Below are 16,925 nucleotides of genomic sequence, written 5' to 3'. Positions count from 1 at the left end.
AAAATGTGATATTTCATCTTGGTGTGCTTAAAAAAAATATTCCTAAAGAAGTTGAACATATTTCTTTACACTTGTTTACTAATTTTATGTACTATTTGGACAAAGCAGGGAGTATTTTTACTATGACAGCAATGTGAAGGAAGGACTGAAATAGAAACTAGAGGCAAAGAGCAGAGATAGAACTATTTTGACAGTCAAGGAAACTAAGGTCAGAACTAAGGCTCAGCAAGGAATGGAAAAAGAGAAGACAGACTTTAGGAATACATAAGAGGTAAGATAAGTAACCTAGTAATCAATTAGATAATTAAAGAGCAACAGAAGTGTGCCTGGGTGGTTCCGTCAGTTAAGCATCCAACTTTTAATTTTGGCTCCAGTCATGACCTTAGGGTCATAAGATTGAGCCCCGAGTTGGGTTCTACACTGAGTGTGGAGCCTGCTTAATATTCTTTCTCTCTCCCTCTGCCTCTCCCCAGCCCCACACACATGATCTTAAATAAATACATAGCAATGAAAAATCATCACTACATTTATGACTCAGAAGATCATGACTCAGAAGAAGATAGGTATATAGTACTGTTATTAACTGATAGAAATGGGAAGAGGAAGTTTGTTGGTTACTGGGAGAAGATAATGATTTCAGTTTGAGGATCTTACAGTAAGTCTGGTATTAGTTGGAAATGTGAGTGGAGCTAAGAGAAATAATCTGGATGTTGGGGATCCTGATTGGCTCAGTCCAAAGAACATGTGACTCTTCTCAGGGTCATGAGTTTGAGCCCCACATTGGGTGTAGAGATTACTTATATTAAAAAAGAAAGAAAAGAAATAGGGGAGGTCAGTATGTTAGAGGTGGTGGAGACAGTTGAAGAGATGGGAAGGGGCAAATGAGGGAGACAGTATAACATTGTTCAGAGTTGCCTATTAAATACCCGAGACCTGGGTTTGAATCTTGACTCTGTCTTTAATTAGCAGTGTGACCCTGGCCAAATTATTCAACCTTTCTGAGTCTCAGATTATTCCATAACAGAGATAATGAAATGCTTCTCTCATTATGTTACTGGAGAATTAAATGTAGGCAAATAATTAGCATGGTGCCTAGTTCTGAGTCCGTGCTCAGTTTGGTAGCTCTAGGAAATTAGTAGGAAAAGAACTAAACTTGAAGTATCCTATGAGCCAAAGAAGAAAGGAAAGAACAGTACTGTCAAATGATACATGGGAGCCAAGGGTGATAAGACTATAACTTATAATAGGCAGTTGGGGGGGGTGCTGGGTGGCTTAGTTGGTTAAGCATCTACCTTTAGCTCAGGTCATGATCTCAGGGTCCTGGGATCAAGTTCCACATTGGGTTCCCTCTTCAGTGTGGAGCCTATTTGTCCCTCTGCCTGCTGCTCCCCCTGCTTGTACACGCGCACGCGCGCTCTCTCTCTCTGTCAAACAAATAAATAAAATCATTAAAAAGAAATAAGAAAAGAAAAATAGGCAGTTGTAATTTTTCATTAAAGATTTTATTTATTTATTTGTCAGAGAGAGAGAGAGAGAGTAAGCACAGGCAGACAGAATGTCAGGCAGAGGCAGAGGGAGAAGCAGGCTCCCTGCCAAGCAAGGAGCCTGATGTGGGACTCGATCCCAGGATGATGGGATCATGACCTGAGCCAAAGGCAGCCACTTAACCAACTGAGCCACCCAGGTATCTCTGATTTTTGACCTTAGTAAGAATATTTTCAGTGAAACAGGGTGAAAATTATTTTGGATCGCTGATCAATATGGAAATATGCAGCCGCTGGGAGCACTTATACCTAGAGCAATGACATTATATTGTAGATACGACATCTAAACTTCTCCTAACTCTCTTATCTACTCGCAGAAGAGCCCTATATTGGGACCAGGATTTGGATTATTGTCCTTGACAGTATTTTTGAGCATGTAGCATGGCATAAAACAGGGTGTGGACTCTAGAAGTAGTCAGCTGCCTTAAAATTTTATCTGGAATTAGGTGAGGTAAAAATCAATAGAAATATAATAAATAAACAGTCCTGAGCCTCAGGGCTTTAGAATAGTCTTGGGAGAAGTTTAAGTTCAACATACTACTACTGCCCTTTAAATTCCTCTTGGACCATTCTCAGGTTCCCTCTGTTCTTTATCCTACTTGTTTCAAGGCTATAGCTTTGTAATTTATTATTGACTCTTCATTTCTCGGGGAAAATCATTTGGTAATTTTTATAAAACTCAGATATGGCACTTCTTAAAAAAAATTTCTTTATTTTTTTTTAAGATTTTATTTATTTATTTATTTGATAGACAGAGATCACAAGTAGGCAGAGAGGCAGGCAGAGAGAGAGGGAAGCAGGCTCCCCGCTGAGCAGAGAGCCCAATGTGGGGCTTGATCCCAGGACCCTCAGATCATGACCTGAGCTGAAGGCAGAGGCCTAAACCACTGAGCCACCCAGGCGCCCCGATTTCTTTATTTTAGAGAGAGAGGGTCAGTAAATGGAGCAAGAGCTAGAGGAAAGAGAAAGAGAGAGAATCATCAAGCAGACTCTGTACTGAGTGCAGAGCCCAACACAGGGCTTGATCCCAGGACCCTAGGATCATGACCTGAGCAGAAACCAAGAGTCGGACACTTAACCGACTGAGCCACCCCAACACCCCTAGATATGGCACTTTCGAGATGCATATTTTCTTATAATTTGGGGGAAATATTTTTTATTAAGTGAATGAATCATTTTCTATAACAGTGAAGAATGTGGAGACTGGTCGAAGTGTTCCAGGAGTGAAGATGTTTTTTGGGCATGAGATTCTGAACGGTGAGAACTGCATGTTCCCTGAATGTGCATATTGGGATTTGTAGTAGTAGTAAACTCACTCCTCTGCCTCATTCCAGTATTTGCACAAATATGTTGTATTTTTGTTGTTGCCTTTAATATTGCTCTTAGGAGCTCTTAAGACTGGATATTTGAGAATTGACCTTTATCTTACCTTTTTGATGGGTACTATGAGCAGAATGGTGGTAGGGAATTTTAATCATCTTGGTTTTACTGTGTGAGAACTGCTGGTGCTCATTACTAAAGAGTCAGCCAGTGGGCAGTTAAGAATCTGAACAGCAAGGAGTGGTCTTGCTTAGCAATTGATTTTAACACTATGGAGTCATAGTACATTCGCAGTCCCTTATCTGAACCCTGGGGGCCAAATGTCAGAATTCAGAAATCCAGATTTTTAGGAAATGTAACACAGTATCTACTCTTTATATTATAGAACATCTCAAACAGGTCTGGGAAACACTGTAATAAAACACATTTCTACAGGGAAATGTGAGGATAATTACTCTAAATGAAATAAAGTAGGACTATAAATAGATGTCAGTTGGGTTTTGTTGCCAAAAGAGGTCCAGACGATTTTTAGTTCTCAGAGATTTTTGGATTTTGGAATTGCAAGATGCAGCTCTGTTCTTCATTTTGGCCAGCAAAAGCCACTTAGCAGAATTAGGTCCAGCTGTTTGCCAGAAAGAGTAGATATGGAAGCTCTTCTGGTCAGTGTGCTTCAGACAAGCCAAATAGGTTAAAAGAAAAGGGAAGCAAGAACTGTTCTTACTTTCAAGAACTCAAAGGCAGAAAGCCCTCCAAGGAGGAGTAAAGGTCAGTGTTGGGGGCAGGAGTGGGGAGAGCGGGAGATCTGGGACCTTATACAGCTGTTCATTTCTTAACCAATAGGGCAGATATGAGGAAAGGAAAGGACCCTTGTAGACCAGAAACCACTGCTACTTGAAAGATTATTTTGTGAGAGAAGTAAAATTGACAGAGTGATGAAACTCTCATCAAACTAATGACTGCCAATCCAGACTTATTTCAAGGCAGACAGTTCCAGACAGCTATCTAAGGGTTCTTTCTCACAGTATGCTACTGTAAACACTCTTTGTCCCTTGAACACCTTTTCTTTTTCTTTTTTCTTTTTTTTTTTTTAGGATTTTATTCATTTATTTGAGAGAGAGAAAGCATGAGGGGGGGAAGGTCAGAGGGAGAAGCGCGGACTCCTTGCTGAGCAGGGAGCCCCATGGGGTGGGTAGTGCTGGAGCCAGATGTGGGACTCCAGGATCATGACCTGAGCTGAAGGCAGCCATTCAACCAACTGAGCCATCTAGGCACCCCTTTGAATACCTTTTCATAGTAGCTGTGAGGGTGGTAGTAGTAGGACTCCTACTTGTTTTTTTTTTTTTTTTTTTAAAGATTTTAAGCACCTGGGTGGCTCAGTTGTTGAGTGTCTGCTTTCGGCTCTGGTCATGACCCAGGGTCCTGGGATCTAGCCCTGCAATGGGCTCCCTGCTCAGTGTGAAGCCTTCTTCTTCCTCCCACTCCCCCTGCTTGTGTTCCCTCTCTAGCTATCTCTTTCTGTCAAATAAAGAAATAAAATCTTAAAAAAATAATAAAGCAAACAAAACCTTAAAAAAAAAAGTAAGTAAGTAATCTCCACGTCTGACCTGGGGCTTGAACTCATAGCCCCGAGATCCAGAGTCCCATGTTGTACCAACTAAGCCAACCTGGCACCCACATAGTGGAATTCTTATTGCTTTTTAAAATCAGCCTTTGCACTGGATCAGAGCTAGGCTGTGGGTGGGTTTGTAAAGAGAAGCAAAGGAATCACTACTACCATCTCCCTAACTTCAGAGAAGGCTAACTGTTTGACGAGCCTGGTGAACTGTAGACATGGATTTCATCTCTTTCTAAATTCTCAAGACTTGGCCTTTGTTCATAATTTTTAGTTCAAAGGACAACCTTCTCCTTCTTTGCCCTGTGGTTCAGTTAGTCATGGATTGAGAATTTTTTCACTCTCCCTGAAAAGCACTTTGAATAAGAATTATTAAAATGAAGAATAATACTAACTGGAATTTAAGTAAAAAAATTTTAAATAAAATCTTGAAACAATAATAAATTAAAAATAAAATGAAGAATAATAATTGACAAATAATAATTGACTAAAAATTTATTTTTAGTGACTTTTACTTTCTCTGCCCAGACCCAACACCTTGATAGTGCAGGGGAAAGAGATGTTTTGAAACATAACGGTCCCTGAGTAGATCTTCTCTGAGTACTACCTAAGTATTTTTAAGTCAGTCTAAAATGCCATTAATTATAAAATACACTATTGCTTTTCACATCACAAGAAAGGAAAAGTAACCGGCAAGTAAACTGTCATGTGCACTTATTGTAAATCATATCTGATTTCAGAGCTGTTTAAAATGTACATCTTAGAATTAATGATAGATAATATTGTCCTCCATTCCCAGCCCTGTTAGGCTTCAGAATCTGTGGAATGTTTCATATTTAGGGGGGATTTCTAGTCTAACTTTATTGCCTTTCATGTCGCTGAACTGTTTCAATTTGCAATAATGGCGCCTCAGATAAACGTCATTGGCCACCATGCTGCCACTGTGCAAAACTCATGTCACAGAACTGTTAACGCACCAGCCTGTGCGAGTGAAAGAGACCTATCTGGGAAGGATCTGAGAGGAAACCCCCAAACAGTGCATGGTGTAAAGGAAATGCAGTATGGTGGGAATGAATAGGAAAGAAAATCTCTCTCTAGAATGAATCTGCTTGGCTGCAAGGTGCTTTGGAACATGTAGAAATCTTTCTAATCCTGCTGAAAGACCTGAGAAGCTGTGTAGGAACATAGTATTAGGCATCTTCAGTACTCTGGATAGGCTCTTCTGCTCTATTTATTGTTGGCTAGTGAAGGCCTCTATGGACTAACATTTCATTTCAAGTTAGTGTGTGTAGTACCTAGTCAGACTGTGGTAGAGGGAGAGAGGGGAGTGGTTAACTGCATTCAGATTGGAAACTCTTGTTGGAAGGCATTTGGTTATTTTGCAGTGGAACTGCTGGATGAAGTGGAACAAGGTGCGATGAGAGAAAAGGCATCTTCTGTCAGGTATGGTGGAATAATTTGAATAATTTTCTTAATTATGATTTTACTCAAATGCATACATTAGGGTAGAAAGGCTTACCTCTAATTCATTAGCTATGCAATTTCTCAAATGGTCTGAGGTAATAGAAGGTAGAAGAAATAGATGGATATTTTCTTCCATCTTTAGATGATATCTTCAAATCAGTGTAAAAGCAGTGGATGAGGGTTGCCTGGGTGGCTCAGTGGGTTAAAGCCTCTGCCTTCGGCTCAGGTCATGATCCCAGGGTCCTGGGATCGAGCCCCGCATCAGGCTCTCTGCTCAGCGGGGAGCCTGCTTTCTCCTCTCTCTCTCTCTGCCTGCCTCTCTGCCTACTTGTGATTTCTGTCTGTCAAATAAATAAATAAAATCTTAAAAAAAAAAAAGCAGTGGATGAGTGGGTCCTCTATGAAATGGAGGTCTAGCTTCTTTACCATTGATGTGTGGCAAAATCTGTGTGAGCATCAGCAACAAAGAACAATTTCATCTGAGTGTTGTTTTTTGTAAGCATCAGCAACAAAGAACAATTTCATCTGAGTGTTGTACTTTTGTAAGTAGTTTGTAAGTGTGAGCATCAGCAACAAAGAACAATTTAATCTGAGTGTTGTTTTTTGTAAGCATAGTCTAAATACAGAAAGAACCAGGATGGATAAAGGTGAAGACCTGAACATATGTGAGTCTCTTTCTCCTGCCTCTGAGCCGCCAACCACCTCTCTGCTGAGTGACCTCAAGTTCAACCCATCAGGTGAGCACTGGGGCTCTGACTTGTCTAGGGTCTCTATTGTGGTCCACAACTCTTTGGAGTTGGCATAACTCTGAGTTAAGGTTCTATATGTGCAGTCTCTGCCCTCACTGAGCTCCAGTGCAAGAAATAGACACTAAATAAGATAAAGGAGTATCACATACAGCATGCTAGCACCAAATGCTAAGGGGAAAAAAATAGAAGAGAAGTGTGTGAAGAGGGTGGTTTTACAATGTTAGGGTGTTCAGGACAGGCCTCACAAAAATGGTGACATTTGAGCCAAAGCCTATAGGAGATGAGGGCTTGAGCTGTGTGGATATGTGGGGGAAATGTTCTTTAGGCAGATAAAAGAATTAATATAAAGGCCCTGAGATAGGAACATGCCTGGATCTTGAAGGAACAGCTAGATCAGTGTAATCAGTGTAAATGGAGCAAAGAGAAGAGGTAGTTGGAGAGGAAATGACATAGGCATTTCATGGAGGTCATTGTAGATGTTCAATACTAGACTGTTTACTGTTTCTTTTGGGTTTTTTTAGACTGTTTTTGCTTACTGTTGATTAATGATAGACTTTAAAATCTGGTAGTGTTAGTTCTCCAACTTTGTTCTTTTTCAGTGTTGTTTTGGTTATTCTTTTTTCTTTGCATTTCCCTATGAATTTTGGAATCAGGTTGCCAATTTCTGAAAAAAAAAAAACCCACTTGTATTTTTACTGGGATTGCAATGAATCGATAGATTGGTTTGGGGAACGTTGGCATCTTAACAATATTGAGTATTCTAATCTGTTAATGCAGTATTTCCCTCTATGAGATCTTTAATTTCTTTTCTTTTCTTTTTTTTTTTTTAAAGATTTTATTTATTTATTTGTCAGAGAGAGTGAGCACAGGCAGACAGAGTGGCAGGCAGAGGCAGAGGGAGAAGCAGGCTTCCTGCTGAGCAAGGAGCCCAATGGGGGACTTGATCCCAGGATGCCAGGACCATGACCCAAGCCGAAGGCAGCCACCCAACCAACTGAGCCACCCAGGCGCCCCAAGATCTTTAATTTCTCAACAGTGTTTTGCAGTTCTTGGTGTATAAGTCTTTTTTTTTTTTTTAAAGATTTTATTTATTTATTTGACAGAGAGAAACCACAAGTAGATGGAGAGGCAGGCAGAGAGAGAGAGAGAGGGAAGCAGGCTCTCCGCTGAGCAGAGAGCCCGACGCGGGACTCGATCCCAGGACTCTGAGATCATGACCTGAGCTGAAGGCAGCGGCTTAACCCACTGAGCCACCCAGGCGCCCCTTGGTGTATAAGTCTTAAACATATTTTGCTGTGTTTATCCTTAAGTATTTCATATTTTATACTGTTATCAATGGTATTTTAAAAAATCCTTCTACTTCCTATTGGATAGTTTTGAGCAGAAGGGTAACATTAACTGACTTCTGTTTTAACAAAGTTAGTCTAGATACTGTATGGATACTGAGAGAAGGAGAAAGGTAAAAGCATGAATACCTATTAGGCTATTGAAATAATTTTAAGGTGAGCTGACATGGTGGCTTGGACCATAGTGGTAGCAGTACAGTTGGTAAAAAGTGGTGGACTTCTGAACATATGTTGGGGTGTAGCCAGCCCAGTCTACTGGTGTATTAGAGGTGCATGTGAAAGAGGAGAATCGGGGCACCTGGGTGGCTCAGTGGGTTAAAGCCTCTGCCTTCGGCTTAGGTCATGATCCCAGAGTCTTGGGATTGATTACCCACATCAGGCTCTCTGCTCAGCGTGGAGCCTGCTTCCCCCTCTCTCTCTTCCTGCCTCTCTGCCTACTTGTGATTTCTGTCTGTCAAATAAATAAACAAAATCTTAAAAAAAAAAAAAAGAGGAGAATCATGGTGATTTCAGGGGTTTGGGTGTGAGTATCCTGAAGTATGGAGTGCAATTCAGCTGGCATGGGAACACGTTTTGGGAAGATGATTAAGACTTCAGGTCCTCCGAAGTTTGAATGTCAGCCTAGAGAGGAGGAGAAAGGTCTGAGATGGAGAAACAAAAGTAAGAGTTAGCTGATAGAGTTTTACAGGCTTGAGACTAGATGAGATTACTAGGAGAGTGAGTATAGGTAGAGAAAAAGAGGTATGTGGACTGTGTCCTATGCCACACCTAAGTTTTAGAGGTTGGAGATGAAGAGAAACTATATGTTATGCTATACCTCTAATCTTTTAAATTACATGATTTAAAACCATAATTAAGGACCCAGAGAATTCCAAAAATGTGGACTATGGCCCATCTCCAGGATTTATTTATTTACTTATTTATTTTAAGGTTTTATTTATTTATTTGGCAGAGAGAGAGAGAGAGAGCGTAAGCAGGGGGAGTAGCAGGCATGGGGAGAGGGAAAAGCAGTGCTCCTGGCTGAGGAGGGAGTTGATTTGGGACTCAATCCCAGGACCCCAGGATCATGACCTGAGCTGAAGGCAGAAGTTAAGGTTAACCAGGTGAGCCACCCAGGCACCCCGGACTGATTTATTTTAAACTATAACTTTTTATTATGAACATCCTTTGAAAAGTAAATGTCTTGAAATATTTAAGACACAAGTCTATGAGGAGGGAAACATTATTGGATTTTCACAGGAAATGATTAAATAGTTTAATTCATAAGATTATCATTGGTAGGGCTTTTATTCATTCTCATTTGAGAAACAGGATGCTGGAGTGTTCACTGTGTGTTGGGCTGACACAGGTGATAGTGAAATAACATTAGACCTTTGAGTTGCAATAGTGGAGAAATTTATGAGGATGGCTAAAATGAGTGGGAAGGCTATTCTATTGCCAAAGAAGACAAATGTGTCTATTACCATCATTCTCCTGCAGAGGAAGAGGAGGTAACATACACAGTCATTGATCAGTTCCAGCAGAAGTTTGGTGCTGCAGTAAGTATCGTCCTTGATCATTCCAAGTATTGTCTGCATATGGGTATCATGTTTATATCTCATAAATTTTTCTCTTATTATAAGACCATTGATGCTTTCCCTAATAAATTCCCAATAAAATATCTGAGGACCTGATAAACGTTAGGTATTGTTCTGAAGTCTAGGATAAAATAATAGTAAAGGCAAAGTTCTTTTTTTTAAAGATTTTGTTTACTTATTTGACAGAGAAAGAAATCACAAGAAGGCAGAGAGGCAGGCAGAGAGAAGGGGAGGCAGGCTCCCTATGGAGCAGAGAGCCCAATGTGGGGCTCAATCCCAGGACCCTGAGATCGTGACCTGAGCCAAAGGCAAAGGCTTAACCCACTGAGCCACCCAGGAAGTCCTAACCACCAATGTAAACACTTTTTTTCCTGTTTATTTATTTATTTAAGTATTCACTGCACCCATTGTGGGGTATGAATTCACAACCCCAAGATCAAGAATTGCATGCTCTTCTGACTGAGCCAGCCAGGCACCTGAAGGGGTTTACATTTTATTGCAAGAAAATAAACAAACAGTTGTCTATCAACTGATGATAAGTGCTACGAAGAAAGATAAATTGTGGTTTGAAAAGTAAAGTAACAAGGAGTTCCTATTTTATGTAGGGTGGACAGAGAAAACCTCTGTGAAGAAGTAACATTGGAATAGCCATCGGAATGAAGTAATAGAGCTAACCATATAGATATTCAGCTAAGGAAATTTTGAAAAGCGTGAATAGCAAGTGCAAAGGCCCTGAGGCTGAAGCACACTTAACTTGTATGGAGGACAGTAGGGAGGCAGGACTACAGTGAAGAATGATAGGAAATGGAAATGGTCAGGAGACAGATCAGGTAGGGTTTTTTGGACATTTTAAGGAGTTTGAGTTTAACCTGGGTAGGTTGGAAAGCCATTGGCAGTTTTAGAGGAGAGTCAGAAATTTTTTTACTTAAATTTTTAGAAGTCCATTCTACATGCTCTGTTTAGGCAATTTCTCTATAGTCATTGATGAATTTCGATGTGACAGTAACTCTTCAGCTTAGCATACAGTTCACAGATGGACTTCATGGGAGTCATTAAGCTTCCTGCAGATACAAGTTTAATGCTTGTGTATGCACAGGTGCATTTCTTTAAGGGAGAGTTAGCTTTCCACTGATTCTTTTTTCTCTAATCACTTAAGTGAGATGTAGTCCATATAACATTAAATTCACCAATTTAAAATGTACCGTTCACTGGATTTTAGCAAATTCACAGAATTGTACATACATCACAATCATTTTTCTTTCCTTTTTATAAAAAGATTTTTAAAAATTTATTTGACAGACAGAGATCACAAGTAGGCAGAGAGAGAGGTGGAAGCAGGCTCCCTGCAGAGCAGAGAGCTCGATGTGGGGCTTGATCCCAGGACTCTGGGATCATGACCTGAGCCAAAGGCAGAGGCTTTAACCCACTGAGCCACCCAGGTGCCCCTGGATATACCATAATTCATTTATCCTTTCACCTTTTGGGTTCTTCCTACTTTTTGGCTTTTATGAATAATGCTGCTGTGAACATTCATGTACAAGTTTTTGTTAGCACATGTGTTTTCATTTCTCTGGGATAGATACTTAGAAGTTCAATTGCTAGGTCATATAATAACTCTATGTTTCATATTTTGAGGATTGGCCATTGTTTTCCAAAGCTGCTACTCCATTTTACATCCCCACCAGCAAGATATGAGGATTCCGATTTCTCCATATTCTAACACTGTTGTCATCTGTCATTTTAATTATAGCCATGTTCGTAGTGTGAAGTGATATCTCATTGTGGTTTTGATTTACATTTCCCTGATGGCTAATAATATTGAGCATTTTTCATGTGTTTTTGGATGTTTATATATCTTCTTTGGAGAAATATCTATTCCTTTGTCCATTTTTGAGTAGGCTTTACTCCCACTGTGGGCCTTAAACTCACAACCCTGAGATAAAGAGTCACATGGTGGGGTGCCTGAGTGGCTCAGTGGGTTAAAGCCTCTGCCTTCGGCTCAGGACATGATCCCAGGGTCCTGGGATCAAGCCCCACATCGTGCTCTCTGCTCAGCGGGGAGCCTGCTTTCTCCTCTCTCTCTGCCTGCCTCTCTGTCTACTTGTGATCTCTGAGTGTCAAATAAATAAATAAAATCTTTAAAAAAAAAAAAAAAGAGTCACATGCTTTACCAACTGAGCCAGGCAGGTGCTCCTCCTTTGCCTACCCCACCCCCCACAACATGAGGCTTGAACTCATGACCCTGAGATCAAGACCTGAGGTGAGATCAAGAGTGCATCTTACTTGAACATCTTACTTGATCAGGTAAGCCACCCAGGTGCTCCCTTTGTCCATTTTTTAATTGTGTTGGAAGAATTCTTTATATATCAACAGATTCTTGAAAAGGTCCAATGACAACAACAAAAAATGAGATAAGGAACTGAAAATTTGAAGAGGTAGTTGGAAATTCTTGTCAACAAAGAAATGCAGGTTTTATTCCCAGTTCCACAGCCTTCTTGCTGTTGGTTGAGGGTGGAACTGAAATTCAGTCCCCTTTTTTCATCATCGATGGAAAATACTCAATGTAGAAACCCTCTCTGCTCACTAAAGGAAGATATTGTGCTAGTGAAAGTTATCATGCCCTTCTTTCTTGAGTTATTTACCTACCTGTAAGATGGAGAGAATCTTGTATTGTGTAGATATTTTGACAGATTATGGGTTAAGGTTTTAGAATTGTATGTTTTGAAATAGGATAAGATTATAAATAAAGGGTCAGCATGTGTTCCTGGAATAGCACTATATCAGTTTTGAGTAACTTAATGAGTCTAAGATTTTAAGGGACCTGTTGAGTTCTTATTTCTCTCATTCTAAACAGTATATACTGTGAGACTCAGCCACTACATGAGTTCCTTTCAGGTACAGTAAATTGCTGTGTTAGGGCACTATTGCTTGCATGAGGAACCTGGTCATAAAGATAGAAATCTTTTGTTGTAGCATTAGTGGTAACACAGGGTATCTGAGTTTTCAACTCTTATCAGCATTTAGGATATGCATGATTTATTTTCCAGTTGTGTTATAACTTTACAAAAACTGAAAAGAAATTAGAAATATTCAGGGGCACCTGGATGGCTCAGTGGCCTAAGCCTCTGCCTTCGGTTCAGGTCATGATCTCAGGGTCCTGGTATTGAGCCCCTCATCAGGCTCTCTGCTCAGCGGGGAGCCTGCTTCCCCCTCTCTGCCTACTTGTGATCTCTGTCAAATAAATAAAATCTTTAAAAAACAAACAAAAAAGAAATTAGAAATATTCAATGTGGGGGGTGTGTGTGCGTGTTTGTGTGTGAAAAAGAGAAGCTGACTTACTTGTGTTTTGGATTAGTCAAGTTTTGTAAGTTTAAAGCATACTATCCACTCTGTTGATTGCTAGCCTTTTACTTGAGCCATCCATGATGTCATAATCGCAACATTTATTTTCTGGAGATCTTCTTCCTTTTTCTCACCAGATGCTCCACATCAAGAAGCAGAGTGTCCTGAGTGTGGCAGCAGAAGGCGCTAATGTGTGTCGTCATGGGAAACTATGTTGGCTTCAGGTCAAAGATATTTTCAACTTTTTATTTTGAAATAATTGTAGATTCACTGGCAAATTGATTTTAATTGTCTTCTTTATGTCACCTCAATATCACTATCCTATAACCTGTTTGGATTTTTTTTCACTTTTCTAGTATTGAGTTTATTCCTTTCAAAAGGAAAGAGCTTTTGCCTCTTCATGGGTTCACTTTTATATTTATCACTGCTGTGTCACAGGCTCTGCTTGAGGTCTTCTTTCCCAGCTCTTTTCTTCCACCTTAGAAATATGAAGAATTTCAGGGGCAGCCAGCTAGCTCAGACAGTGGAGTTCAAGTTCATGGTTCAAGTCCCATGTTGGATGTAGAGTTTACTTAAAAATAAAATCTTTAATTTAATTTGTCTAAGTAAACTCTATACCCAGTGTGGGGCTTGAACTCACTACCCCGAGATCAAGAGTTGCACGCTCTAGTGACTGCCCAGCACCCCTAAATTAAAATCTTAATATATGAAGTTTTTAAAAAAAACATTTTAATTATTTATTTGACAGAGCGAGTGAGAGAGAGAGAGAGAGAGAGAGAAGGCACAAGCAGGGGGAGCAGCAGGCAGAAGCAGAGGGAGAAACAGCCTCCCTGCTGAGCAAAGAACCCGATGTGCAGCTGAATACTAGGACCCTGGGATCATGACCTGAGCTAAAGGTAGAGGCTTAATCCACTGAGCCACCTACACCCCACTATGTGCAAGATATTTATCTTTCCTTCTGGTTGGTAGCATTCCACACCAGGATTCTTCCATATCATTTTCATTTTCCTAGGCTTGGGAGATGTCATGTGAAGGTCCCCACTGTGTCAAAAGTTTGTAGTGAGCCTCAAATAGCTGTAGGTTGGACAGCCACCTTCGGCTCAAACTCGGCAGCATTAGTTTTTAAAAGAATTTTTTTTAAAGATTTTATTTATTTATTTGACAGACGAAGATCACAAGTAGGCAGAGAAGCAGGCAGAGAGAGAAGAAGGGAAGCAGGCTTCCCACTGAGCGGAGTGCCCGATGTGGGGCTCAATCCCAGGACCCTGGGATCATGACCTGAGCCGAAGGCAGAGGCTTTAACCCACTGAGCCACCCAGGCACCCCTAAAAGAATTTTTTAAAAGATTTTATTTATTTATTTGAGAGAGAGAGAAAGAGAGAGCATGAGAGGGGAGAAGGTCAGAGGGAGAAGCAGACTCCCTGTGGAGTTGGGAGCCTGATGCAGAACTTGATTCCGGGACTCCAGGATCATGACCTGAGCCGAAGGTAGTTGCCCAATCAGTGAGCCACCCAGGCACCCAACAGCAGCATCAGTTTTTAAAGAAGGCCAAAGAAGGCAGGCTGAATTCCCAACCAATGTCTTCTATTCTTTGAGTCAGGACCTACCTCCACCTATTGAGAGAATGTATTTTGTTAGGATTGGCAGTCTGCCCACTTCTCAGGGGTACATAAAGGAGTCTACCCTAAATAATTCAAAATATGAAAAAGAATATGTGAGAACCTAGTGATCTTAGCATCATTTTCTGGTGAAAAATCAGAAACAATTTAAGTAGGTTAGCAGTAGGAGACATTACTGTAGATTTGATAGATCTTATGCAGCTGTCAAAAATTGATGACTAGTGCAACGTAGAAAAAAGGTTTTTTTGCAAAGTTATGAGTGGGAGAAAGCAGGATATAGATTGGAATGCATACTATCAGAGTCATATACATGGTTTGCATATGAAAAATGGAAGGGAGCATTGTATGGCATGCATTAGCTCACTGAAGATATGTCTGAGCCATCCATGGGTTTGGTTCTGCTCTAGGTGATGCATGTACAGTGGTGAATCTGGCATAATCTCTCGTCTCACAGAGTTTTCAGTCTAGTAGAGAATTATTTTTTCAAATTTTCTAATGTGTCTATTAAAAAGAACAAGGAGTGACTGTTTTAGGTGTCCTGTTCTTGCAAACAACACGAAAGTTCTGAGAACGGGTGTCAGGTCTGGCAGTTGAAGCTATATCAACATTTGATCCTGAAATGACAAAGATGACATCATGCTGCCCTGTCGCTGGCTTTCTAGACCTGTTATGATCTCCCTTTGCCTTTATTCCCTGACTCAGTAGATGATTCAGCTATAATACTACCTTGGTGAATTTTATGATCAGAAACAGTCTAAAATCCTTATGATTGTATAAAATTGAACTAAAAAATGGTGTCTCACATCCTACCATTTGTGCCAGTTTATTTGTTGCCTATATAAAACTGCTAGAGAGAGGTTCCTGGGTGTCTCAGTAGGTTAGCGACTGCCTTCGGCTCATGTCATGATCCCAGGGTCCTGGGATTGAGCCTCGAGTCGGGCTCCCTGCTCCACAGGGGAGTCTGCTTCTCCCTTTCCCCGTGTTCACGCTCTCTTTTTCTCTTTTGGATAAACAAACAAACAAAAACTGCCAGAGAGCAAGGATCTTCTCTTCTGAATAATATTATGTAACACCTAAAGTAACCATGCATATCACGAGACTCAGAGAAATAGCATGTTGTGTTGCCAACAACAAAATGCTCTTCATTCCTCTTAAACCTACAGTCCTTGGAGTATTAAGATGCCATGGGTAAGCTATAAAACATTAAATTGGGGAGTGTAAAAAGCAAAAGACTAAGTCCACCAGCTTGTCTCTTTCTGCCCTTTTGAAAAATCACAGTGAGGGGCATATGGGTAGCTCAATTGATTAAATGTTTGACTCTTGATTTCAGCTCAGGTCATGATCTTGGGGTTGTGGGATTGAGCCCTGTGTCAGGCTTTATAGTTGGCATGGAGTCTGCTTGAGATTCTCTCTCTCCTTCGCCCTCTCCTCCTGCTCATGCTCTTTCTCTCTCTTTCAAGATCGCAAATGGTAGTTTCTTCGCTTTACTTAAGATAAAATTGGGGACGCCTGGGTGGCTCAGTTGGTTGGGCAGCTGCCTTCGGCTCAGGTCATGATCCCGGCGTCCTGGGATCGAGTCCCGCGTCGGGCTCCTTGCTCCACGGGGAGCCTGCTTCTCCCTCTGACTCTGCCTGCCACTCTGTCTGCCTGTGCTCGCTCTCGCTCTCTCTCTCTGACTAAATAAATTAAAAAAAAAAAAAAAAAAGATAAAATTGAACTTGTTTTCCCTGAGTATCACTGAATGCCTGTTGTTTTCTTTAAAAGTGAGGGTGTGAAATATTTTATCACATATCTTTCTTGACTGCAGACCCCCTTCCTTAGTTCCTTTTTACCCTATAATACATGTGTCTGGATGATCTATTGCAGGTGGCCACAAATAGCCGAGTTTACTTATTTGATATTTTCCTTCTGGGAAGTCGTGCTTTCAACAATGGACTTCAGATGGTATTAGAAGACAAGAGAATTTTGAAGGTGAGTGTGTAAGCTGATTTCCCCGATAGTAAGATTAGCAACCAGGTTCTAATTACTCTGTCTTCTGATTCTTTAGGTTATCCATGATTGTCGTTGGCTTTCTGATTGCCTCTCTCATCAGTATGGAATTTTGCTGAATAATGTCTTTGACACACAGGTACAAGCAGGGAAACCATGATTCAGTCCAGGGTATATAGCTCTTATAGAAAAAAGGCCCCATTTGGTGAGTGATTAAGCCTTTTTGTGTGTGTGTGCATGCCTTATTCCTGCATTCTTCTCCATGTAAGATGTCTATGCAATAGGTGACAATATTTGGTGAACTATAAAAGCACTACAGAAAAGTTACTTAAGGGACACCTGGGTGGCTCAGGTCATGATCTC

At 40.7% G+C, this 16,925-nt stretch overlaps 1 protein-coding gene across 4 annotated transcripts in view; it reads left to right on the top strand.

Annotated features, from left to right (window-relative positions):
- Positions 1-16,925, top strand: part of EXD1 (exonuclease 3'-5' domain containing 1) — a 34,249-nt gene that overhangs the window by 4,737 nt on the left and 12,587 nt on the right. For 2 of the 4 annotated variants that reach the window (XM_059371183.1, XM_059371182.1), the window contains exons 3-9: positions 2,733-2,801; positions 5,862-5,919; positions 6,556-6,677; positions 9,515-9,573; positions 13,092-13,178; positions 16,440-16,544; positions 16,621-16,701. In XM_059371183.1, the coding sequence (XP_059227166.1) occupies positions 2,733-2,801; positions 5,862-5,919; positions 6,556-6,677; positions 9,515-9,573; positions 13,092-13,178; positions 16,440-16,544; positions 16,621-16,701 (581 nt within the window). The remainder of the gene's footprint in view (positions 1-2,732; positions 2,802-5,861; positions 5,920-6,555; positions 6,678-9,514; positions 9,574-13,091; positions 13,179-16,439; positions 16,545-16,620; positions 16,702-16,925) is intronic. The other 2 variants (XM_059371184.1, XM_059371185.1) reach the window with 2 other exon arrangements.

The sequence above is a fragment of the Mustela nigripes genome, chromosome 13 (assembly GCF_022355385.1).
Source record: "Mustela nigripes isolate SB6536 chromosome 13, MUSNIG.SB6536, whole genome shotgun sequence".
Classification (NCBI taxonomy): Eukaryota; Metazoa; Chordata; class Mammalia; order Carnivora; family Mustelidae; genus Mustela; species Mustela nigripes.
This window is presented reverse-complemented; position numbering and strand designations above follow the sequence as displayed.